Raw genomic sequence first — 27,586 nt, forward strand, 5'->3', positions numbered from 1 at the left:
ATTAGTTCACGACCCGTGGCGAGTTTAATGACAAATACTGGGGAAATGTATTGTTACCGCAATCCTTTGTTTTGGGGTTTATTTTTACCTACCTACGCATTTTTCTTTACCTCTATGATTTTTTTTTCTTCAAAGTATTTATTTATCCTGTCAAATCGGAAAAGTAAGCTTGAAGGCATAAATTGCTTCAGAACCTAAACACATATAGGTATTTCGTCGATCTTATAAGCGTAATAAGCGAAAATGTAGTGTCAGTGACATAGATAGGTAGGAGGAGGTAGGTATAGTAATACCTATATTACAAGTATATAAATAAAATGTGCTAGGCGACGATATACATACTTGTATAGATAAATACATACTTATATACATAGAAAACACATGGGTGTTTTCTACTCAGGAAGAAATATTAGTGTTTATCACACAAATAAATGCCCTTACTGGGATTCGAACCCAGGACCAACGGCTTCGCAGGCAGGGTCACTACCCACTAGGCCAGACGGGTCGTCGGTATAGTGGAAATAATATGTATTTCTTAGTTTTTAAATTGAACACAAGAGCTACATCACATATAAAGTCATTCGAGGGGAAATGCATTCATTTTTATAACAAGTTACCGGACGACGCTTTCTTCTTCTTTGTCGTCACACTCTTGTCAGAGTGGTCGTGGTCGTCATGTCAGGGCCGGTGGCAAGCTTCACAATCCGTCGCCATTCCTCCCGTACTGTAGCCCTTCTTGTACATTCATGGAGTGGTTCATTGAATGCACTTTTGACTAGGTCTGACCAACGCATTGGTGACCTACCGCGCCTTGTGCCTTCGACTTTTCCCTGCACTACAAGTCGTTCCACAGATGTATCATCTCGACGCGTAATATGTCCAAAGAAAGTGAGAATACGACACTGGACGATGGAAGAAAGACGTTGTATAATACCAAGTTCCTGGAGAATGCCTGGACGACGCTTTAAGATTGCCCTTTCCCGGTTTTGTAAACATTCATTTTTTCTACAAAGTTTAATGATGCGATTTGATTATGCGATCAAAATAAACTAGATTAAATATTACTATTACGACTTCTATTACTGAGTCGTTTGAAACCCTTAATCAAACGGAACACTTTTTATGAGATTTATGAAAACTAAGATTGGTTTTTAGGTAATTTGGGTGCGTAGATTACGAAAAAATATATAAAAAGAATTTTAGTGGGGGGGAAAGGGGGGTTTGCTGTGGGAAATAATTTCCCGTTATCCGTTACGGAATAGCAAAAGTTTGAATGAAGTGGGAAATAGTTTCCCACTGTCCGATACGGTTACGAACTTTTAACTAGTTAGTAGCTCCCCCCGGCTTTGCTTGAAATTCAAGTATGATCCTTTAACGTTATCTTCAAAAATCAAAGAAATAAATAAAAGAAAAAAGAAAACAAAAACAGGCACAGATTTTTTTGTGTAACAGGCAAACGGACATATATTTTTATTTATGGAAACCAATTAAAATTTAGGTGGAGAACAAACACTGGGAAATAATTTCCCACTTGATTAAACCTACCAATTTTTTTGTAAATCGTACGGAACAAACAATGGGAAATAATTACCCACTTACTAAAACCTTAAAATCTTGGCTAAATCTTATCGTTATCACAATTCTTTTCAAGCAAAACACAGGGAAAATAAGTCTAGTTTATGATAGTATTCAGTGTATGCACTTACAAGATTTTTTTCGCACTTAACCTTAAAATACTAAAAAAATTGTCGTTATTGCAAAAAAAATCACAACAACTGACATTGACTTTGACGTATGGTCACAAATGGCGGCCATTAGAAAAGTGTTGCCATTTTTCAAATTCAAAATATTACTAAATCTGTATGTTTGGTATCGCTGAGTGCTGCCTTTAAAAAGATAAAAAAATATTTCGTAAATTAGAATGAAGTGGGAAATAATTTCCCGATATTTGATTAAGGGTTAATGTGTAAAAAATATTAAAAATAAATAAAATAGGTACATGTTTTTACTGTAAAAATTCAAATTATGTTATTAATTTATATATTTTAATGGCACAGGATCGAGACAACTGGCGTGTACTCGAGTCGAAGGCCAAGACTCATTTTGGGTCACTAAGCTATTAAGTAAGTATACAATTGAAGCTAATACTAATAGTTGCAGGCCGTGGTCTGTATCGTAAAGCCACTAGCGTAGCTAGGGTTCTAAGTGACAAAAAAAGGTCGAACCTTTTTTTTCTTGATTAAAGCATGAAACTTGGCACAGTTGTTCCTTACATCAAAACAAGCCGATTTCGATCGGTAGCCCGCAGGAGCCTCCCCTCTGGGGCCCGAGAGGGGGGGGTCAAAGTACCGCTCCGCCCGGCTTCATTCTTAAAATTCTAACAGGCCCCGTTTAGCTAATAAGTCATATTTGGTATCAATTTCGGATAAATCAATAACGTAGAATTCATTTCTGGTATAAAAATTTAGCGATTTCTAGAAAAAAATAAAAAAAAACTCATAGTATCTAATTTTTCAAGTGTAATTTTTGTTTCTTATTTATTGTCAAAATTAAATTGCCTGGTTTTTCTACATTAAAAAAATATGATGATAAAGCCTATTTAATGCAGATTTTAAAAACATAACTTTTACATACCTTTATTTAGAGGAAATCGCATAAAAAAAACTTATATCGTCTCGCGCCGGTGAATATCTTTCTACTGACATCGGCATCGATATAGACAACATCCGAAGTACACACTCTGGAGACCGATTAAAAGTATTGTTTATTGTTGTAGATCCTATTATAGAGATAGAAAAGCGTACAAATATTATTTTATGTGTCGTTCAGTGAAAAAAGGGACCTTGGAACAAATTATCACAGAGCCTCGCGTTTGTATAGAAGCATACTCGTATTTAGTTAGTGCCAACCACTCCATGGACTCCATGGTCGCTGTTCTCAATATGGGATATTACTGCAATGTTCTGCCGCCAGAGTGCAGCCCTACCGACTCTAGTAAATTCATAGACTAACTTATACATGTAGATGTAGATGTAGTGTAGGGACGCCCGGTCAGAAGCAGGCGGGCTGTCGATCGCTTGTCGCGTTCATTCAGCCCAGTTCCCTGGAGTTGGAGCTTCAGGTTACTGTCCCGGCGGCATTCCCACACTATTCTCCTCAAATCTTCTTGTTTTCCTGCAGAATAAAAGGACATCTTTGAGTTCGACGTCCTTTAGTTCGTTTTCTTTTAGTGTGTCTCTACCGCATGTATTATATCGCGGTGCCGCGTACATAGTACATTCTGCTAGTAAGTGTAAGCTAGTCTCCTCCTTACCACAATGTGGATAGGAGGCGTCTCTACTAATTTCCATTATCTTGAGGTGTCTGTTGAGAGTATTGTGACCTGTAATGATACCTGGCAATAGTCTCAGACTGCCCTTACCTAGTTTCAGAAGATACCTGGTTCTCCTGTGGTCTATACCTTTGATCATCATCTTCGACTGTCTGCATCCAGTCTCTTCTTCCCATTCTCTCTGTGCTTCCATCTCTTTTACCTTCTCTATGACTCCCTTCGTGACATCCGCTGACATAGGCAGAGCCGGTTCCGGACCTATGTATTCCGTCTCCGCCCTTATCCTCGCCAGCTCGTCAGCTTTCTCGTTTCCCGTTACTCCCTGGTGTCCTGGAACCCATGCCTCCGTGACACTTCTTTGCTTGCCTATCAAGTTGAGCTCCTCTCGATATTCTCTCACGAGAGAGGAGGTAACTGATATTTTCTTTAGTGCCTTTAGTGCTGCCTGGCTGTCTGTGTATATTACGACAGTACCCTCTTGTTTTACGCTCTTCTTGATTATGCTTGCGCAGCGCGTTATAGCACATACCTCGGCTTGGAACACGCAAGCATATCTACCCAGTGGTACTGATGCTCTCCCAGTTTGAGGATCACTATGCCCGCTCCTGCTAGTTTCATCGAGCTTCTTCTTGAGCCATCCGTGAAGCAGATGGTCGTCGGGTGTCCGACTTCCACCTTCCAGTTATCTTTGTCTCCTATGTGTATTCTATATTTCTTGTCAAATATCTCCTGCCTCTTTATAACGTCATTATTGGCCATCAACATTTCAAGTTTTGATAGTGCCTCTCTTTGTATCAGCGCGTGTCTCTTGCCTACGCAGCTTCCTCTCCATTCGTTGCATGCTTTCATTCTGTACCACTGTTCGGTGGCTCTTTTCTCTACCTCAATCCAGAGTGGCTTCAAGCCTAGCATTACCTCCATCCATTGCGTGTGTCGGGGTCATTCTCATAGCCCCCGTCATCATGAGGCACGCTAATCTCTGGACTTTGGTTAGGTCTTAGGTCTCTTTGGTTTTCTTTAATATGTGCTCTATACCACCATGTCACGGCTCCATATAGCACCCTGGGTAGTATTATCGCCTTGTAGATCCAGTGGATCATTCCTGGCTTCAGTCCCCAGTTCTTTCCTACTGCCCTTTTGCATTGGAACAGTTTTCTTATAGCTTTAGCCGTCTGCTCCTTGATGTGAGTTTTGTGCCTGAGTTTACTGTCTAAAGTAACGCCCAGATATTTCAACTCCTCCACCATGTCTAGTTCTATACCTTGTATCTTTATGGGTTTCATCTCCTTTATTCTTCTATTAGTGAATAGCACCAGCTTTGTTTTCGATGGATTGAGATCCAACCCTCTCTCTCTACACCATCTCAGTACCTGTCTGAGACCTCTTATCATTATATCTCTTATCGCAGTGACAACCATTCCTCTCTCTAACAGCACTCCATCATCAGAGTAAGCCTGCATGTACATGCCTCCTCTGTTGAGCTCTTTTACCATTGAGTTTAGAAGTGGGCACCACATCAGGGGGGACAGGCATCCCCCTTGTGGGAACCCTCTTCTTGGACTAATCGTCTTTGTTACTCCTCCCAGCTCCGCCGTAATGGATCTACCTCTTAGCATTTTCCCTATCCATTGCGCTATTGCCGGTCAGATGCCCTCACTCTTCAGACTTTCCTCTACGGCCTCGAAGGTTGCTGTGTCAAAAGCCCCCTCAAAGCTCAGTCTGTCTTCTTGGGAATGGAAGCAAAAAGCAAATGACTGTTTCCAAACTGTTCTGACAACCCTACTGTGGCCAGAATATGATTGAAACTGACATATATACTTACAGTTTACTTCTTATTCATTGAGAACAGCGACCATGGAGTCCTTGGAGTGGTTGGCACTAATTAAATACGAGTATGCTTCTATACAAACGCGAGGCTCTGTGATAATTTTTTCCTAGGTCCCTTTTTTCACTGAACGACACATAATAATAATATATGTACGCTTTTCTATCTTTATAATAGGATCTACAACAATAAACAATACATTTAATCGGTCTCCAGAGTGTGTACTTCGGATGTTGTCTATAACGATGCCGATGTCGGTAAAAAGATATTCACCGGCGCGAGACGGTATAAGTTTTTTTATGCAATTTTCTTTTAATAAAGGTAAACAAAAGTTATGTTTATAAAATCTGCATTAAATAGGCTTTATTGTCATATTTTTTATATGTAGAAAAACCAGGCAGTTTAATTTTGACACCAAATAAAACATAAAAATTACACTTGAAAAATTAGATTATTTTTAATTTTTTATAATTTTGTTCGACAAATTGCAATTTTTTAATAACAGAAATGAATTCTACGTTATTGATTTATCCGAAATTGATACCAAATATGACCTATTACCTAAACGGGGCCTGTTAGATTTTTTAGAATGAAGCCGGGCGGAGCGGTTCTTTGACCCCCCCTCCCTGGCCCCAGAGGGGGGGGTCCTTCGGGCTACCGATCTAAATCGGCTTATTTTGATATAAGGAACTGCTGTGCCAAGTTTCATGCTTTAATCAAACAAAAAAAGGTTGTTGCACTTAACATCCTCACTAGAGAAGGTGTCGTTGACCAACCGGCCGTGGGGCGCGGGGCGCGGCGGCCGGGTCGCGTATCAGTATGAAGGTACAATAAAAGTGACAACCCTAAGCGCCAACGCAAGAGTAGGCAAATAACTTGCCGAGCGGCCTTAGATTCACTACTGTTCTTAGTGTACTGTGCTACAACTACTCCTTGTTTATGTTGCAAACTCTGCACAAGACCTAGGAACAGTTTAATTGTTTACTAAGGGAAGTGCTTGAAACTAATAGAAAATACAAACTGTGGTAGGTGGTAGCCTAGCGGTAAGGCGTGCGAGTTTCAATTCGATTTATTAGAGTTAGACCAAAAAAGTCTGAAACTATTTTGATAGCATACGCAGCGCAAGTGTTATTTATATGTCATAAATTCATAGAAGTTTTACGTTTAAAATAACACTTGCACTTAACTTTAAATGTCTTAATTTTGAAATACGTAACTCTATAGAAGTGTTTACTTACATACTTCGTAAATCTAGGTTATAAAAAATATTAAAAGAAATATTTATCCTAAGTACCTACAAAAACAAAACCGAATCACAAATGTCATAAATTCGAGCAGCAATATCAATTTTAACATAATGTTGCGCTTCAATACTGTAGCAGTAATGCTGTCTGTAACATAGTCTGAATCCAAACGTTTTCGTGTTGTCTTTAGTATTAACTACACTCATTTTTGTTTCATCTAACTTTCGCACTCAATCAGCTGAGTATATATTTTATCGCAGTGTCATTGTGTGCGAGTAAGTTCCCGTGCTCCCTGAAGACGCCAACCTTCTTCTAATTTCCCTCGAGCCTTGACCGCGGAAGGTCAAGACAAACTTCATTGATTGGAATATACTTGCTTATCCGGTGAGTACGAGTATTTTGAAGGCCGGACTTTAGAGATTCGTCTGCATTGTCAGAGTAGTCATATTAACAGTTTCACGGTACGTTTCACTAGACTTATATCGAAATATCGGGAGCTCGAAAACAATACAAAAGGTAATTACGTTCCATATCCCGGTCGATATAAGTCTAGTGCAGTCATACGGCTCGATTCGGGAAATGAATTAGAGACTCACTAGATATGAAATAGTAAAGATATGTGACGTTCCACTGCAAAAGGTACCTTATGGCGGCTGGCGCCGCGATTCGGGAAATGAATTAGAGATTAACTAGATACGATGTAGTAAAGATATGTAACGTCCCCCGGGTAAAGGTACCCTATGGCGGTTGGCGCTTACGTTATTATTAACGCCGCTCCAATATTATTGCGGCGCTATGTGACGTAAGCGCCAGCCGCCATAAGGTACCTTTTTCCGTGGAACGTCACATATCTTCACTATTTCATCGATTCCGCGATCGATTACGCGAGACACGCAAACACATAAAATCGGCCGAACGTGTAATTACCTAAATATAAAAAAACGCTTAGTTTTTTTTTTTTTCATTGTTTAGGGTTCCGTATTTTTCATTGAACACAATATCTCTCTTCTTCTTCTACTGCCATGCCCTAGCGGGCGTCGGCGGCCACCTTTGCAAAGTCTTCTCTATTCTTGGCCAGTCTTGTTAGCGTGAACACAATATAATGTATCAGAATTACTAGGAACGTGACTAGTACCTACCCGGATTTTCAATATGTTAAATTGCGTAGTATTACAATATTAACAACAGAATTTTATCATGATTTTGATTAGGCTACTAAGATTCTATAAAAAAGTTCTCAAAATCATTGTACCTTATTTAACCTAGCATTCAAGTCTAAGTGCGATGAACTAAAAGTAAGCCTTCACTTCTAAAGTGAAAAGGCCGTAACTGCTACAAAAATTAAACAGACATTCCCATTCTTTACTTCAGATGGGTATAGGGTTTGCAATCCGGATCCGAAATGTATGAAATTATCCGGATCTGGATCCGGATCCGCGGATCTTCCCATACATTTCAGATCCGTCGTGCAAACCCTAGATGGGTAGCATTCGTGATTCTCCGAATAAACGAACTCAGTGATTCGCTTTAGTTGTCGTGTTTGGTATCGTGAAAGTAGAATAAATATGAATTTCCATGGGCACTGGTGGTCACGCACGGAGCTTTGGGCATTCCTTTTATTAGGTACCTGAACCTTTTTAGTTGAAGAAAGAAAGGCAATATTTTTAGAGTGCTTTTGTTATTCCAATTTATCTCAGGCATGAGTTGGCATAATGTAGGTATGTACGCAATACCTAAGTAGTATTAATATTTAAGTAATATCGATATCATCTGCAAGACAATTTGAGTAAATAAATTCAAGTAAAGTACGCTGCGAGCGGCTTCTAATATGAGCCAGGAATTTTCCTGCTTTCTCCTACTTTATTTTTCTTACTTAATATTTTATTACAATCATTAAAACGTTGAGTTTAATGGTTTCATAAAAAAACCTAATTTAATAAACGTCCGAAATATTTAAATTTCATAAAAAGAATATTGATGTTCTCCGAGGGGTTCTAGTTGATTAAAATTCGTGATAAACAGAAAAAAAGCCTTATATCACTATTTGTGAACCTTATCTTAACGTAAAAAGGACTTTACATTTGTCATGCCTATCTTTTATTGTATTTTTATCTTTAGTGTACGGTTCGGAGCAGATAATGTATCCCTGGAGGATCATTTGCTAAATTAGATATATTTTGTAATTGTGACACATAGTGTTTGTATCTACTAAAATGAATACTAATGGCATAGGTAAAATAACTAAGTACCTGCTGTTATTATATTTGTAAAATATTTACTTACACACTTTAGCAGCCCAACGATTTATCTTTAAGTTTATAATTATTCCAGTCAACTTTCCCATACATCAGATTTAACAACTTGTCATGGTTTTGAACTAGTTTTGATACGACTTTCAGTTCTTTTCGTATAACCAGCGCGAGCGATCTTCAAGGTTTTATCAAAATAACTTTTTGGCTAAATTGAATTTTTGGTACAAGCTTTTATCGCTGACTGTACTTTTCTTACGACAGACAACTAATATTTAAACTTTCACGATTATTAAACATTATCAAACTTGACAACGGGACTTAATCGCGTATTTATGTTTTAAGATTTACCTCCGACGTTTCGACACACAACACCACAACAACGTGGCAACGTGGGGACAACGCCGTCCTCGAAACATCGGAGGTTCAGGTAAATCTTAAAACTTAAATACGCGATTAAGTCCCGTTGTGCAGTTTGATAAAGACAACTAATACTCATCGAGACAATTCTAAAAACGGCTAACACAATTAGGTTGCGTTGTTTCATCACAGGGTTCCTATGGCCACCTCCTGTCTCCAACATCAGATCAGCTCGATTGTACCATAATATTGCATTGTCATCCGATTTATACTCGTACATACATGCAAAATTTCAACTCAATCGGAAACTGGGAAGTGGATCAAATTTAACTTGCAAGATTTGATTACAGACACACAACGGTCAGGTAAAACTAAATAAAAGCTTGTAATTATTAAGATCAAAACCATAACAAGTCAAATCCGAATCGAGCTCAGAAAAAGCTCACCAGAAGCCGTAGCTTACCAAAAGCTCGGAATCGAGCTTCTGGTAAGCTACGATTTCTCAATTGTTCCTAAAGGTCGCAAGTTCGACTCTAACCCAAAGTGGCGAATTTTCCAATTTCCCTTGAATATTAAAAGTTAAATATGTATTTTAAGAACGGGTCACTCACATATTTTAAGTCGAAACGCTCGACATGTTTCAATCCGTACCGAGGAGTGTCATTAGGACACATCCTCCTCCTCCTCGACACGTCCTCGTCACGTCAGCGTTATCGACTTAAAATACGTGAGTGACCCGTTCTTAATATATTTAATATGATTAGCTGTGTCTTACGGAAGTTTTGTTATTAAAATATAATATAAAAAGTTGTCAAATAATAAATTACTAATACATACTCGTGACATACTGCCGTATTCGAACTTCAAGATATTCACAAGAGATGACACGTACTAGATCCATTCTAGATACGTTATAGTTTAGATATCAACTAGTTCTCTTTTGCAGCGCAATTCGGGCAACCAATGTCACTTTTACGTTAGGTAGAGTAAGATATCTATTAAATGTGAATTAGATCTCTAATAGTCATATCCTGTGGAAATCGTTCAAGAGTATCTCCAGAATCGCGCAAATGTCAAACTTGACAGGTTAGATTTTAAACATATCGTTATCGTATCTTGGTGATGTCTAATAGATGTCTATTTCATAATCCGAATCGGGCCCCTATTATTATTTTACTTTGACCACATACAACTATCGAAATTATTTAAGAAAATGATTGGATACAACAATGAAATAGTTTCTTTATTGTTACGGCAGGTAAGTCTCAGGGGAAATTAACGGTAAATTGCAACGTCAAAAAGTCGATCACATATTGTACTCCGTCTTGAAGCCTCTGAGGGTCGCACGTATTATATTAGATTGACTTTTTGACATATTTTATGGAACAAATGTAACCGAAATGTTATTGAAAGTATATCCGAAAATACAATTCTACTTATCGAGAAAGGATAATATAAATTGACTTTTTTATTATATAGGAAGTAAACGAGCAGACAAATCGCCTAAAAGTAAGCGATTACCGTCGCCCAAAGAGAACCAAAACACAGGTGTAAGAGCGTTGCCGGCCTTTAAGATAATAGACGAAGGCTCTTTTTTTGAAGGTTTGAATGTCGTATCCGGCTGGTGACTGCGTGTAATTTTTTTTAGTCATTTCATTATGCTTTAAGGATGACTTCGCATCTTTTTTTATGGAAAGCATCACGTGATCGCCTGTCATGCCAAGGTCCGGAAGCTCCGGGCCGGAGACCGCCCGGTCTAACATGCGTCATCCTTTAAGTTAACACTTTCTGCTCTTAAAATGTAGTTAGTACGTTGAATCTTACCTTTTGTTACCTAAATGATAATTGATAATTTAAATGATAATTTATGTTACTTTCATACAATTCTACAATTTATCCCTTAGCGAATCCACAATCTACAAATGAAGCAACATTGCTTAAGGCGCAGTTAACCTGCCAACTAAACTGTTTGCGAACACTGTAAGTTGTGTTAATGGACTTAATAAGGAACAGGAATTAGCGAGGTAATTGTAAGAACAACACTATGTAACTTCGCACTTCGCGCTGATATCGTTATGCTGCCAACGAGTTTGTAAAAACTTTTAAAAGGACGTCCCTGGCTAAATTGAGGCTGAATTTTGTTACGTGCATGCAAGATCGCTTTGTGTTGGAACTGGGTCAAACTTTTTGCGAATAGGTCATAATTTCAATACCGTTATAAATGTAAGTACCTATACGTTATGGAAATATATGTACACTCAACAGTATCTCAATTAATACATTTAAATTTTGTACATAAAATAGCAATAGGCTTGAGTTGCTGTATATTCTCTGTATTTTGTCTAGTATTGTGTTGTGTAATGAAGACTAAACTTAACATGCAAGTATTTTTTCAAGTGTATTTTTTTCAGTTAGTCCTTTGCTGCTGAACACCTTCCAAATTTGATTGACAAAAAAATTTTGAGCAGGTAAGTATGTATCTAAAGCTTCTTCGCACAATTTATGCTAATAAGACTCAGTTCCAGAGTTTATTCCAGAAAATGCATTGTCAACATCGCATTTGAAGAACAAATTCGTCCGCACAACTCCATAAAACGCGGCAGGGCAGTAATTGTATTATGACCGTATGTGACCAGCGCTCGCGGGACAACCCCTTATTGCCCGGGATGTATTGTCGGCCCGGGTAGGGCCCTTGTAACCGGTTGAAACTTGTTTGATGCTGGGTTTTTATTGCCACTTGGGGTAAACTTAGAGTTTAGCCTTGAATGACGTTAACTGCCGAGGTTAGCATTTATTTTATCCGCAGTAATAATGTTCGTAGTTAGATATAAAAAAAATTGGAAAGTTATGTCAATCATAAACAAGGAAGCCCTAGTGACAGTAGTGGTAATAGCGTGCGACTTGCAATCCGGAGGTTGCGGGTTCAAACCCGTTTTTTCGAAACTTATGTACGAAATATCATTTGATATTTACCAGTCGCTTTTCGGTAAAGGAAAACATCGCAAGGAAACCGGACTAATCCCAATAAGGCCTACCCTCTGGGTTGAAAGGTCAGATGACAGTCGCTTTCGTAAAAACTAGTGCCCACGCCAATTCCTGGGATTAGTTGCCAAGCGCACCCCAGGCTCCCACGAGCCGTGGCAAAATACCGGGACAACGCGAGGAAGATGGATGGAAAGTTATTTCAATATTTTTTCACGACACCACCTCGTAAAGTTAAACTTCTAAATCTACGTTTTCTGCACTTGAACAACAAAGCTCGCTCTTGTATTTTTTATCGATTTCTCATGTTGCGTTAAAAGGGCTCATTTGGTTTTATTGTATGAAATGGATGGAAGTGTAATTTGCATGGAGCGGTCACGCACGGGCCTTGCCTTTTTATTGTCCGGGCTTACTTACCTTGGCCGTCTTAAACTAAACATCGCAAGTTAAAGGGAAACTACGTGAGTTGCTACATTTGGGGTTAGAGCGTAGGAACTTTCCTTTAATGTGGGGGGTGGGCCCACCTTAGGGCGCCATTCCGAACGCTTGACTAAAGTACTGTAAAACTACAAACGATAGTTTCACGTCTCCTCATCGTCCTAAGCTAAGTCGATTATCTTCAGGTGTAATTTTTATTTAAATGATCATCATCATCATCATCATCTCAGCCATAAGACGTCCACTGCTGAAGATAGGCCTCCCCCTTGGACCTCCATTCGTACCGGTTGGAAGCGATCCGCATCCAGCGTCTTCTGGCGGCCTTAAAAAATGTCGTCCGTCCATCTTGTGGGCGATTTGAACGATGCAAGAGTAGATTGTTAACCATGTGATGAAAGGCACTCATTGCTGCCGATGTAGTCATGGCGCTCGAACGCAGTGATAGCGCCAATAGTCCGAGGCTGAAATGATGCCTTTCACCCGAGTTAAACACTCTACTTTTCATTTCGAATATGAGGAAAGTAAAAGGCATGTTTATTTAGTATCAGAGCTCTCTATAATTGTTATGGATCTAGGGGTCATGTTACACTGGCTCGTCTAATAACTATTTGTCCACGGTTGTGTTACTATAGGAATAAGGCTTGAACTGCCTTAAAAAGGCTGACAGAAGTGCTTAAACGGAGCGAGTGAGCAATTGTTTGAATATTGACCTTAGTGTTTTATTCTTTTGATGTACGAATATAAGGTTTGGAAATTCAGTCACGGGAATAATAGGATTTTCAGTAAAATATTACCTTATTTAACCGAACTGGAGTTACAAGTAATGTATAATTAATACCTAAACTTAAAAAAAATCTACATGTTATATACAAGATAGTCAATAATTATGTAACGAATAACACTTTTACTAATACTAACAGTACGAGTATCTACCTAAGTTTGTTGAACAAACTTCAATTTAAAAGACATAATGACCTAAATGACCTTTATAATTATTTTAATATAATCATTAATTTGAATTACTTGCATTAAAAAAAAATGCTGTGATTACAACGCCATTTATCTAAAGCTCGGCCGACATTGCAGTAAAACAATCAAGTAGGAAGCCAAATCTTCAACACAAATATAACAGGAAAACCTTATAAGCCAAAAATGATTCCTCAAAAGGTTAAATAAAACTGATTTAACGATTCCTGGCCCCGTAGTAAACCGGCTTAGAAGCATATTCCCGTAGCCGTCATAGTCGAACCAAAAAGAATTTAAACTAGAGGAATGTTGTCAAAGTAAATTATGTACCTACTCAGTACAATTTACTGCCATCTTTCGACACAAATTATTAAACTTTTAGAACGCCAAAGTCAAAACTTTGATCCTTATTTTTGCACTGACGTCAAATTTGGTAAATGTCAAAAAGTATCGCCATCTAGCCGAGGAGAGACCAAAGGTATGGTGCAATCTTTTCAGGCGATGGCGCCATACCTTTGGTCTACTTTTAGTCCAGTCCAGGCCAAGTTTTATTCGTCTAGTTTTATGAAGAAAAAAAACATTTCGTTTACATTTACAGTAATTACTCTGTAGTGCTTTTGTCTTATTTAATGTGTGATTTTGCGTTTGAAAATTGCGTGAGTGATCTTCAAGGTCGTATCGTATCATGGATTCAAAGATAAGGATAAGGTCAAAACAAGATAAAAACCATAACAAATTGTTAATTCAGAATCACCCCCTGAAAAAGCTTTATGTCCACGCAATAAGAGCGAAAAGGCCGTCGACGCGTCGGCAGGCGCCGGCAGATGCGAGCCGCCCCGAACGACGACTTTTTCGCTCTTATCACACAGACATAATGCTGAGGGCTTATTGCGAAGCGTGACCCACGTTCGACGTGTTGCCTCCCTGTCACACTTACGTAAGAATTTACAAGTGCGACAGAGAGGCAACACGTCGAACGTGGTTCGCGGTAGGCCCTCTGTTTCCTATCGGATTTTGCTGATTCCGCGTCGACATAATGTTGGGGAACCCTTAAAGGGTGGACTCGCATACACGTTCGATAGGAACTACGCCCCTAAGCAGATTACTCTGTTCACTGACCTTCTGACACGCCCAAACAACCCACACTTAAACATGAAACAACCAGAAAACAATCATCATTAAACGTGTTACATACTAGAAGCGGTCATTTTTGAAGCAGCGTTAAGAGGATAGTGGAGCTTTTCCATACAAACACAGTCCCATTTTCCCACTGGATTTCGTTTAATTTTTTTATTGTTTGTTTATTTTGAGTTAGGAGCAAAAAACAAATTCCATACAAATTTTTAAAAGCTCCTAACTCTTGTAATGACAAACGTATCGAAAAAAATCAAAATAATGGATGTAGAAATAGAAAGAAATAAGAGATGTAGTGAGTATACCTACACCAAATTGCTCAAAAACAATTTTAGAAGTAAAGTTAATATTCACAGAGAAAAATTTAGGACTTACGTTTGTATAGCAGTCGTCCCCTTTTGTCTTAATGTCCGGCAAACCAATTTTGTCAGAAACAGTAGAAAAAAGCTCATCCCTCTTTTTGGGTAATAACTAGCATAAACAAGATAGTATGATTCTCTCTGTCCATGTTCTACAGACAAGTTTTTAAGATTCCAACTTTTGTTTTTATTAATAAATAATTCTTGCCCAAAGCGGTAAATTTTTCCTTCTATTTAATAATTTGTTAAAATTGATATAAGACGTATCTGCATGCTAAAAAAATATTTCAACCGTCGTCAATAAGTTAAGGTGATAAAATATATTTATGACCTTGACTAAATCCTCATTGTCAGCATAAAATACTCGGCGCCCCTAACGTATATTTTAAAATTCCCAATCTTGCATTCCATGAATCACGCTTACCCAAATATCATTATTGCGGACCATTTTCTTTTGACAGCGAGTGTAATAACAGCAAAATGTATAGTTTCCTGGGCGTGAAACTCGCATGTCAGGAGCTATAATCAAATTCAAGTACTTTCCAGTACCCATTAAGGTGACCTATGCAAATGGGAAACATGAGGACGAAAAGGTGGACTATTGAAAATTGCACGAAAGCGAAATGTTTTTTTTTTTTTTTTGTTTTGAAAACTTAAAAAATTGCTTTTCCATTTTACGTAGATATATTAGATACCTAGCTATTTCTAGAATTAGACCGAGGTATGTTTGCAACTATTTTGATAGCACAGGCAGTGCAAGTGTTATCTATAGGTATGTTTTTTTTCTGTGTAGTAGCAGTGTGACTTAAAAAACGCAAATCAATGTATTTTATAAATTAATTCGATTTGTTCTCTATTTATTTGCATTCCATCATTGTTCAATATGTTTATATAATGAAAGCACCGTATATTATAAATATTTACTCACATTAATGAATGAAATAATATACACCTTCAAGCATTACACATCATTATGTCTAATACAACCCACTTCGTGGGCATGTAAGCCTAGCTCTCTCCGTACCATACTTTGATAAATAAAAAACAGTCTAAGCGGATTTCACCTTTTTTAAGGTGAGGTTTTCGTCTCATTGTGAAATAAGCTTAAAAATCTAATGTTTTAGGGTTCCGTACCAAAAAATAATATTAAGGTTTAATACAAATCTAGAGCTAGATTATTGTAAGAGTTCTAGTGGCCTAGCGATAAAAGCATGCGACTTTCAATTTGGAGGTCGCCGGCTCAAACCCCGGCTCATACCAATGAGTTTTTCGGAACTTATACGAAATATCGTTTGATATTTACCAGTCGCTTTTTGGTGAAGGAAAACATCGTGAGAAAACCGGACTAATCCCAATAAGGCCTAGTTTATTCTCTACCCGATTTCGTAAAAACTAGTACCTACGCAAATTCTTGGGATTAGTTGCCAAGCGGACCCCAGGCTCCCATGAGCCGTGGCAAAATGCCGGCTAAACGCCTTATAAAACCTCGAATAAAAGCGTTTAAGGACCTCACAAGGTTCCCCACTTCCCCCACATAGAACTTACATACCTAAGATTTCGCCCTCGTTAAAATCAAATGTGTGGTGTAAGTTTGAGTGTTGAGTAGGTGGTCTCATTCACTTAGCGTGCAGAGGAGGTTGATTCGAATTTAACTATTTGTTATGGTTTTGAACTCATCTTGATACGACCTTGAAAATAAGCCTTTAACTGCTCTCGAGCTCGATTAAGATTTAACTTAGTTTAGATACTATAAGAAGTATTCGAACAAATTAAATTAATTTTCAGAAAATATTTGAATTTGTTTTTATTTCAAGTAGAAATACTACTATATAAATTATAAACTGAATAAATGTCGTGTTTTTCTTAGTATATGATATGACATTATTTCAGTTCATTTCAGTTTAGTTTATGATGTTTATTACCCCATGATGTCATAAGTCATCCTTATCCAGAATAGGCCACCATAGGGTCCGCGCAAATCATCTTACGGTTTTGACCCTGTTTTGACATGACCATAAAAATCACTGCCGCTGATTGGTGCATGCGTAATGAAGTGAAAGTTGTGCGTAAGATGCGCGTCAAACATCAAGACACTCGTGTCGATTTAAAACACAGGGAGTGTTTTAAAATTTGCCATTCGTTGCGAAATTCCTATTTTTTGCACTTGTACCGTACAAAACTATTTTTTTCCAGAATTATTGAATAACTAACTATTTGACTCAGCGATCCAAAGAGAATCATGGCCTCCGAAACGAGACCGTGCCACCTGTCCCGATCATGCGCAAATTCCTGCCAGATACTGACGCGAAGCTGAAGCAGATCCGTCACACTGTCTTCCCAGCGATACCTGGGCCGACCCACTGGACGGCTACCAGTCGCTATTCCCAAGATCGCCCTCTTGACAGCCCGATCCACTCCCCTTCTGAGTAGGTGACCGAATCAGCAAAGTAAGCTTTCGTTTCGCCGACGATATTGGCCGAACCCAATATCGGCCTAGATCTCGGCATTTTTCCGTTTTCTTTTGAGACAAACAAACAATCCTAACAAGAACGTTTGTTATTGAAAAGCAGATTTTTAAAATCCGAATGCCGCTTCAGGAGTGAATTCATTATCGCGGTGGGCTAGTCGTTAGTGGTTTACGAGCCTGTTCACGAACTCACTCAATTAATGCTCCCCAAGGCGCTATGACGCGCTTTCAAACCACTACGCGATGATTTAAACTAATATACCTAGTTTATGCGTGATGGCTCCTCTACACGATGGGCCAACGCCGGCCACTCCAAGGGAGGCATTTATGCGTTAGAGGGAGCAAGTGATATTGCTATCTCATTCTACCGCATGGCTGCGTCCCTTGGAGTGGCCGACGTTGGCCCATCGTATAGAGGAGCCGTGAAATTATGTACGTTCATGCTAGATTTAATGGTGCTTGTAAGGTTTTTTTGGTAAAAATAGTACAAACACCTTAGTTAATGCAGAGAGACTTACAGGCCAATTCGAGATTTAGTTATTAAATCTGTTTCCAATGAGATACTGATCTGTCAGTGTAAAAAAAGTTACGTTTTTGGTTGAAGGTTGACATAACGCGCAATTCAGCAGGTCCTCTTGTCAGATATCTGTTAGATATCAGGCTAATATCCAAATCATATCTTACGTCAAAGTGAGATTGATTGCCCAAATAGCAGCTAATTTGTAATCAAAAGGAGATTGGAACTATCCTTTGAACCATCTCAAATGGGGTTGGCAACTGTAAAAGGTTTGCCTCTTTCACTTGTTTAGTTCTATGAGATTTGACTTAAAATTCCATTTAAAAAAACTATTATTTGACACAATTCTAGGGATGGACAGGGCCATGCTGCGCCATCAGCTAATAAATACAACTTGGACCGACCAACCCCATTGGAATTATGTCAGATGCAACCTTATTAAATTGGAGGCAAAATATAAAATACATAGTTAAAACTACGTGTAACTATTTCAAAAATAAAACAAGAGGAATCAGGCACACTCGCAGCGAAAATGGCGACATTTTAAAAATATTACTGTCAGAAATGCTCGTTCTCGCATCAGCAAAATTTTAGTGAAAAGATAAAAATATATAACGTAGTTTTTCCTTTTAGATGAATTTGTTATATTACACGCTGTAAATGTGTAATGCTATGTCCACATATACGATACCGGTACCGACCCGCTCGGCCCAATTTGAACTTTAAGATACTTCAGATAATATGTGTGGACGATATGGATTAGAGCCTCTACCATCAGTTGGCAGAGTATTTTTCACTTACACTCGGTGAATAAACGTGCCGTGAGTCACGTTTTACGTTTCTTTACGGTCTTATGTACCTAACTTCACTCCACTCCAAACGATACTGTCCCTTTCTAACTATACTAAAAAACAGAGCAAGAGTTACGAGTATATCGGAGTTTTATACAGCGCCTCTAGGAGTCACCTAATGAACTAAATAACAAAATTGTCAAATTTTCTCACGTCTACGTAATTTACTATCTATGCATCTCGCTCTCGCATATTAGTGCAAGTGAGATGCACAGAAAGTAATGTTACATATACTGATGGTAGCCGTGAATATGGAGGGTAGAGATAAGGAGAATCCTTTATGACTTTATGAGAAAACTCCTTAATGGGAGAATATTTGCAAAAACTGGGCACGCTGTCAGTTATTATAATTTTTTTACATCTCTCCAGAGTAGCGAAAAAAAGAAAACCCATAAACTTAGTCTTTCATTGTATTAATACCGTACTAAAAATCATGAAGAATGGAAGATACTCGTATTTACAAGTGGAAAAACGTTTTCTCTTTTTGTATGGACGATTACGTAGTATACTTCCCTCTTAAACTTTTAAGGTTTTTGACGGACACTTTTTCATTATTAATTACATGGAGTATTCCTTACCTCTACAATCCACTAAGAGCATTTAGAAGGGAGATGTCATCGCTGTCATTTTCTATACAAAACAGTCTGCCGATTTTTGCGGCAGAGGGGACATCAAATGTATTGCTATTTCTAGATGATTTGTACGTAACGTACAAATAGCTATGTCAGTCTATACAAAAGTTTGCACAATTGTGCAAGTTTTTCGGCGGTGTACCCTTGTTTTGCCGGCAAACTTTTCATCGAATATTATTTCATCGACAACAATTCATCGAAACGTTAGTACTAGTAATATTGTTTGGCGTTATTTTGTTTCATATACTATTTATTTCAATTTTTCTTACTGCGTAGAAATAATATTCAACGAATATTACTTGATCGCTAATTCGTTTCAAAATATTTTGATTGGCACAACTACTAAACATCGCAATTCATTTGTGCGACGTATTACTTTAATACATTTTTATATGTCGTACTATACATTTATACATTTTTCTGTTGTAAGAATTTTAGATTTAGGTTAGGTTAGGACTGCGACCCCACACAGAAACGAACGGCTATCAAAGTCGGTTTAGGTTAGGTTAGAACTGCGACCCCACACAGAAACGAACGGCTTTCAAAGTAGGTTTAGGTTAGGTTAGAACTGTGACCCCACACAGAAACGAACGGCTTTCAAAGTAGGTTTAGGTCAGGTTAGAACTGTGACCCTACACAGAAACGGACGGCTTTTAAAGTAGGTTTAGGTTAGGTTAGAACTGCGACCCCCCACAGAAACGAACGGCTTTCAAAGTAGGTTTAGGTTAGGTTAGAACTGTGACCCCACACAGAATCGAACGGCTTTCAAAGTAGGTTTAGGTTAGGTTAGAACTGTGACCCTACACAGAAACGGACGGCTTTTAAAGTAGGTTTAGGTTAGGTTAGAACTGCGACCCCCCACAGAAACGAACGGCTATCAAAGTAGGTTTAGGTTAGGTTAGAACTGCGACCCCACACAGAAACGAACGGCTATCAAAGTAGGTTTAGGTTAGGTTAGAACTGCGACCCCACAAAGAAACGAACGGCTTTTTAAAGTAGGTTTAGGTTAGGTTAGAACTGCGACCCTACACAGAAATGAACGGCTTAAATTATACCTATTTATAATTTGGCCAAAATGAAAATGGCAGCCTTGTTTCGATAAGAAATATTACAAATTGAAGTAATTGTACGCGTAATCAATTTTATTAAATATAATACAAAATGAAATTGACGACCGGTCTGGCCTAGTGGGTAGTGACCCTGCCTGCGAAGCCGATGGTCCTGGGTTCGAATCCCAGTAAGGGCATTTATTTGTATGATGATACAGATATTTGTTCCTGAGTCATGGATGTTTTCTATGTATTTAAGTATTTGTATATTATATACATATATCGTTGTCTGAGTACCCACAATACAAGCCTTCTTGAGCTTACTGTGGGACTTAGTCAATCTGTGTAAGAATGTCCTATAATATTTATTTATTTATTTATTTATTATAAGAAAACCCGTAAAGAAATACCACGATATAAACTATATACAAAATAACTCAAGTACCAATTAAAAGTCCCCGATTTAAATTTACTAGTATCGATTCTTCGACGCAATAACTTGTCGATGAAATAAAAATACTTGAAACGTTGTCTTCCAAATAACATTCGATGAAATGTCTGTCGGCAATTCAAGGGTAAACCGTTTTTCGGCAGAGGGGTAAGTAATAATGTCAACAAAAAAATAAAGAGTATACCTTCGAGACTACTACGACTATGATATTTGATTTATTCGGTTGTCAATATAAAACAAATGTAGGTGTTCTTTCTTCTCGTAAGAGACGCCATTACTATGTAGTCTTGCTTGAGATTAATAAACATTACCTATATGGTGTTAAAACAAGCTTTTCTTTCCTGCTTGGAACCCTAATCCTAAATCCTAACAGTAAGCACTCAATGGCCACTCCAGTTATTAAATGCTCTAAGACCAATTTTGTCTCTATTTTACTGACTCAACCTTCATTCTACAATTTTTTAAAGATTTGACGTTGCCATAGTTACAAAAATAATAAACACGTCAATGTTAGTATGTATTAATTAAAATATATTGTATTCAAGACAAAAATTGCAAAATATGATAATTACGTAAACATCATTAATAATCGAGTTAAAATTATGACTTTGCGTGTTAAAAAATAGGAAGCAAAGTATACGGCGCGATTATACAGGCCTATTTTGGCTACATATTTATTACCTATGACGAAAATAGTACACACATGAGAAGAAATCTTAAAATATTAAAATAGGTATGTATTATATTGGTCCGCTTCAGTCCACATCATGACAGCGGCCGTCTCCTACTACTAAGTAACATTATCTAATAGAGTGTGCGGAAAGAGAAGAGTCGTGAAATTTAGGGGAGCCCATACATTATACCTACGACTCTTCTCTTTCCGCACAGACCCTACGTATGACCTTAATAGCGATCTTAATTTTATAGTACCTATATGATCTCGAGTATATTTCAGTGCCAAGCGCCCCATTTCCAATACAAAATGAACCCACGCAGCGGGTTTTTGGCAATAAATGTGTTTAAATCATATTTAAATTTTCAGATTCTGAACCACCAGCAAGTTTTTGAAGAAAGTTTTATATTTCCTGTTACCAAGTTTACATGAAAAACGATTACCTAGGTACCAAACACAATAATTTGAACAACGGAAAATTAAATAATACTTACTTAGTACTTAAAGAAAAATAAATAAACTCACAGAACATTTGTATGTTTTATTTTATTTAAGATAATAAATAATAATAATGCTTAATAAAATACGTAGCAATTCTTGTGTAAATATTATAATAGGTCATGCGGTATGTTCTTACTATTTATGTGTAATGTGCACCCAGCAACAAAAACAGCAACATGTCTATGTACCGCTCCTTGTATTGAGCCTTAATTCTTAATACATATGTAACTTCTACATGCATACGCATGCATACATGATGCAATCCGGGTTTTCATGGAAATGTTGTTTTCAATCAGCTTCTTGCCTAAAACCAAAAACTGCTCGTAAGCAATGTGATTTTCGCAAATGTAGCAGTAGAAATAGGAAAATATGATGTCAAGTATAACTCATTACCTTTGTACTAAATCAGCCTTTTATCGAACTATTAATTGATTTATCCCTTAAAGTTTTGCTTGAAGTGCACGTACTGTTATAAATTAATACATATTACGTTGAAAATTGCATGGATATTTGTAAAAAATCTGCGTATTTGTTGTGATTACAAGTTGACAGAAATGACACGTTGGAAACGCACGTATTTTTCGTGTCACTGTCACGTTTACTCGCGTTAAATATTTTCGCAGAACAATTCTGGCTCAGTTTTCATTATATAATTAGAAAGAGAGCGTTTTAGGTGTGAAGTTAGGCAAGTATGGAAAACTCGCGTAAAAACGTCTATAACTCATGGTACCAATTGAATTTTTTAGTTCTTTACGTGACCGGTAGAGGCTCTGTACAATTACTCCATACATTTTCCTTAACTTTCTCACTGTCTTCACTTCTCACTGTCATTCACGAAACTGATAGTAGAGCTATAGATATGTCAGTGACAAAAGTGACATTTTCTTTGAGAAACGTCACGTTTGGCACTGACATAAGTATACAATCCATAACGTATCTAGACGTTATATTTGACGTATTCTAAAGTACGAATCGGGCCTTAATGTGTTTTCTTTTATGTACCGAAAAGTTAGTGGTAAGTACCGTACCGGTATTGAGAATTTTCCGATATTAAATGCCCCAGTTTAAATTTTGCGTCTAAATTTGTCGTAGAAACAGCAACATTCTTCACTGTACATGCATCGGTGAACCTTATTACAAAAGGCATAAGGTCCACCGATGTACAGTTATCAGTGTGGGCGATTTTAGAGATTGTCTACGTGGGAACGCAGCATAACATTCTCTGCGAGCTTCGGAAAACGTGCCGTGAAACGTTTAGGACAACGTGTTTATTGCTGGACGTTGCTAACGAGGGTCACTTATTAAGTGTGTATTTAATTAATACCTACTCAGTGATATCACTTTAAAATTTACTTTACCTCTTACAGAATAAACCTGGGAAACGTTGCGATCGGTGGTGTGGGGAGGTCGGTAAAGTTTCTCATGTTATTTTTATTTATTTGTTATTTATTTATGTAAGTGCATCTTGCTTGATTGTGAATTTTATAGGTATTAACTGCCAGGATCGGAATTCTGATTTTACAATTGTTAAAGATTTGATAAGTATCGGTTCGCAGTGTTATTTAAATGCAATCGCCACAAGCGATCGTATGAACTCAGTAACAAAACGTAGATACTAAATAAAACTTGCAATTTGACATCAAAATGATATCTAAATGTTGTACCGTCTCGCCTACGCTAATATTATGTACGAGCGAAATGCATAACCATGCGTGAATGACATAAAAAGTCATCGTTTTGATGTCAAAATGTACGTTCGAAATGACCTTCTGAATAGATTACAAAATCAGAATAGGTACTGCTCAAAGGACATAAGGGTTTATAGGTACCTACCTATAATAGAGTTTCATCAAACTTATATGTATTAAAATAAAATATAAATTATAAAACACAAAAAAACTCGTATTTCTAGTTCATAATTTCGTCGAGTCCGTCGCGTGTTTTAAAAGCGCTTAGCTTTTACGTTATAAATAAAAATACTTGCATGAAATTTTCCTGTAATCTTATAATGAGGTTGCAGGTCGAATGAAATTGCTTTAATCGTTTAACCTGACGACGCCTTAACGCCCGGGAGCACAGGTTGCCTCAAATAGATACTGCATTCTAAACCGAAATAAAATAAAATTGCATATATGCAAGGTTCCGATTTTATATCCTATGCCTATTTAGCCCAGAATTAGGTCTATCGCTTTCACTCAATAAGTTAGATTTTGATTCCATCAACTCTGAATAGTACTTACACCCTAGACGGTACTGCCTCTTCGTGCGTCCCATATGACTCGGGCACACAGGCAGCATCCGCTCAGTCATCATCATCATCATGTCAGCCATAAGACGTCCACTGCTGAACATAGGCCTCCCCCTTTTTAATGGGGGGTGAATGCCATAATCGCCCCGCTTGGCAGGCGGATCCGCTCAGTACCTACTTATTTCACTAAAGTGTCAAAAGGGCTTCTACGAGTACGTGTTGGCTTCGGCTCCACGCACGCCGACCAAAGGTCCAGAACACCAATGTTCCGTGATGGGAAAGAAATACCTTAGTATTCTCGTGATTCACACATATTGGCTCTCTCGACCTCGTCACTCTGTGGCGAGATTACCCCGCCTTTGTGGTTACATACGACATAACATGTACATATCCCAGTTCTATTTAAGCCAGGCGGATCTAACGGCAAAGTAGCTTTGATTTTTGCTATTTGAAACGCAGCGTATTTCAACTATTTCGGATCCGGTCAATCCTCTTTATTTTAAACATGATGTGTTTTATGGCGCTTTTTGATGTAATCTTTTCAGTTTTGCCTCATTTACGGGTAACTATATAAATAAATAACATTGAGTAGCGTAAATTATAAGACATGTGGTCTATACTCCGGAGGCGAATTCTAATTGTGATAACAGGATACCAGATCAGGAATTTAATCTGGAGTTCAATGGCTATGATCTGTCGGTGTCAATGTGAAGTTACTGGTTGAAGAAATGTCACTTTCAGCCATAAAATATCCGGATCAAATTCATAACCTGTTATTACAATCAGAATGCACCTCCCGTGGTACAAGACAAGCATTTTTAAACCGTAACACGATTAGTACGCAGGTCGCCGCGTCTAATACGAGCTTCATATTTAAGCTTGTTAGGTTGTAATGGAAAAATATTTAGATAACAAAATACTTCTATGAAGCCGGACGGGCGATTAAATCTGTGTCTCGAATAGTGTCGATGGACTGTCAAGTTGGCAGCGATTCCGTGTTGCCAGGGAGATAGGTCTGAATCCCTTCGAAACCAGTTCGATCGCCAACTAGTTCTTACCAAAATAATTATTATCATTCTCCATGAACGGGTAGGAATGTATAGATTGTCGAGTCTTCCTTTCCCTTTCTTAAAAATATCATACCGTGCTTGTCCAGCAGCGTTTACCACGCTCTGTTCTAATTTCCGTATTTAGAATTTCACGTCAGTTTTGTTAAATGCCTTGGGATTGTAACCCTGGCAACATCGAAGAGGAGGCACGGAGGGAGAATGATTCGGCCATTTTGGGACTTGGATTTTCTTCCCCGACCTAGCCGGGCTCGGCTTTATATTAAATAATTGGGACAACGTTCTCATCTTTGCCTGCCCTCAGGTGTACCTTGAGGTTAACCCGTTTCCCGAAAGGGCGAACCAGGAGCGTCCTGGGCACTTCGGAGTTGATATTCGATCACTCATAAACCCCGGCAAGACGATTTTCCTCCGACAGGAGGTGTCTACTAGGGGCGCGGCCTTTGGTAGGCCAGATTCTGTGCCAGTCGACCTGTGCAGCTGGCCCCGCCAGAGTCGGAGCTATTGGAACCTCCGGCCATCTGGTCGAGAGAGAGAGCCGTCGACTGTCGCTACAGTGCAGCTAAGCCTTTCACTACTTTTTCCTAAACTGCGATTTTGGACTATTCACCTTTTAGTATTAACTATCCAATAGCGCAATCGACCAAGTATCACCAACAATAATTAAAACCCGGTTAGATAAATATAAATTTAGTTTACTATCAATAAGTCGTTAAGTAGTGTTTAAGCTCAAAAGTGTAAACTTAACCAGGCCGGCAATTAAATTGTACCTGTCCACTATCGGGTTGTTTGTTTTATCCCCTTCAGGACCCTTAGTTTAAAAAAAAGTATTACAGCGGCGCCCGAATAGGTTTGGTGATATTTGGCTTCTTTCCCTCCAAAATTCAGCGAAGGTTTGAACTTGGTTGTTTTGTGCTATTGTATTTTAATGTAACTTACTTTAAAAATATTTAAATTTAATTGAGTTTTGGTTAGCAAGAGTGTCTAACCACATGTTTTTTTCTGGCACAGTCAGTACCTACTGTTGTATTTCACTTCCATGTCATTTTACGGTACTAGGTTGATTTAGGGAAGAAAATCCACTGTTTACATTTATTTTTTTAGTTGTATTTATTTTAAGGACTCTTTACATCCACTTTTATTTTTATGAAAACATTATTTCCACTGTGTTTAATGTTATTTCATATTACTTGTTGACTCTTTAAGAGTGTGCTATACCTAAACTGGTGAACTTAAACTTGTTGTTGGTCGATAACGCTATAACATTCTTAAACTTATAAACTAGGTAATTATTTCTTTTCGGGGAAAAATATAAGGAAAATACATTTAATATTTAATAGTGATAACCTTTACTACTGTAACAATGGCGAATGAGACCGCTTTGGAGGAGCGTCCAATAGCTTTTAATCTCTTAAAAAAAGATGAACTCGAGTATGAAGTGACGGTGCGCCTCGGGGTACCACTGACTACAGTGATGGAGCTCCGGAGCCAGCTCCGGAAGTTGAATCAGGAGATTCCCACTGACGAGGTCGCGGATTACAATGGTGACGTCAAGGAAGAACTGGACATAATATCTGCAAAAATGGACGACCTTCGTGACCAACTACAGTCACCAACACAGCGTCGTACTTCCTTGAAGCTTCTTAACCGCGTACAGGCGGTTGCACACCATCTTTACCACCGTCTAACCCGCCTAACACCAGCTGAATCAGAGGCCTCAAGGCATTGTGAATTAAGTGATCAGTTGGATAAACTACTATCTCGCCTTGACAATGTGTTGATTAATTTTAGAAGTGCATTGTCAAGGGATGTCGCACTCGAGGTTGACAAACCGAATCCTACGGCCTTACCAGCATGCACAAAACACCATAATTTGGTGCAAAAATTAAATTTAAAATATGATGGCAAGACCTGTGTCAAAGCTTTCTTACGTAAGTTAGAGCAAGTGCGTGTGTCACGTGACATACCGGATTCAACCTTATTTCGCTCCGCCTGCGAACTATTCACGGACGAGGCATCCTCGTGGTTTAACGGAATCTGTGATCAAGTACACTGCTGGACGGACCTGAAGGCTGTGATGATCCGTGATTACCTCCCATTAGATTATAATGTCCGACTTATGAGGGAAATACGTGCTAGGACGCAGGGTTTTGATGAGTCAATAGTTAACTATGTCAGCGTAATGCTTAATTATTTTTCCCGTTTAGAGACACCCTTACCAGAGGCCGAGAAATTGAGTATA

At 38.2% G+C, this 27,586-nt stretch overlaps 1 protein-coding gene across 1 annotated transcript in view; it reads right to left on the reverse strand.

Annotated features, from left to right (window-relative positions):
* The window catches only part of LOC134666251 (zonadhesin-like), a 97,042-nt gene extending 92,799 nt beyond the window's left edge, over window positions 1–4,243 (reverse strand). Inside the window, exon 1 of the mRNA XM_063523404.1 lies at window positions 3,861–4,243. Within this exon, the coding sequence (XP_063379474.1) occupies window positions 3,861–4,243 (383 nt within the window). The remainder of the gene's footprint in view (window positions 1–3,860) is intronic.
* Window positions 4,244–27,586: the final 23,343 nt, after the last annotated feature.

This window comes from Cydia fagiglandana, chromosome 7 (assembly GCF_963556715.1).
Source record: "Cydia fagiglandana chromosome 7, ilCydFagi1.1, whole genome shotgun sequence".
Lineage (NCBI taxonomy): Eukaryota > Metazoa > Arthropoda > Insecta > Lepidoptera > Tortricidae > Cydia > Cydia fagiglandana.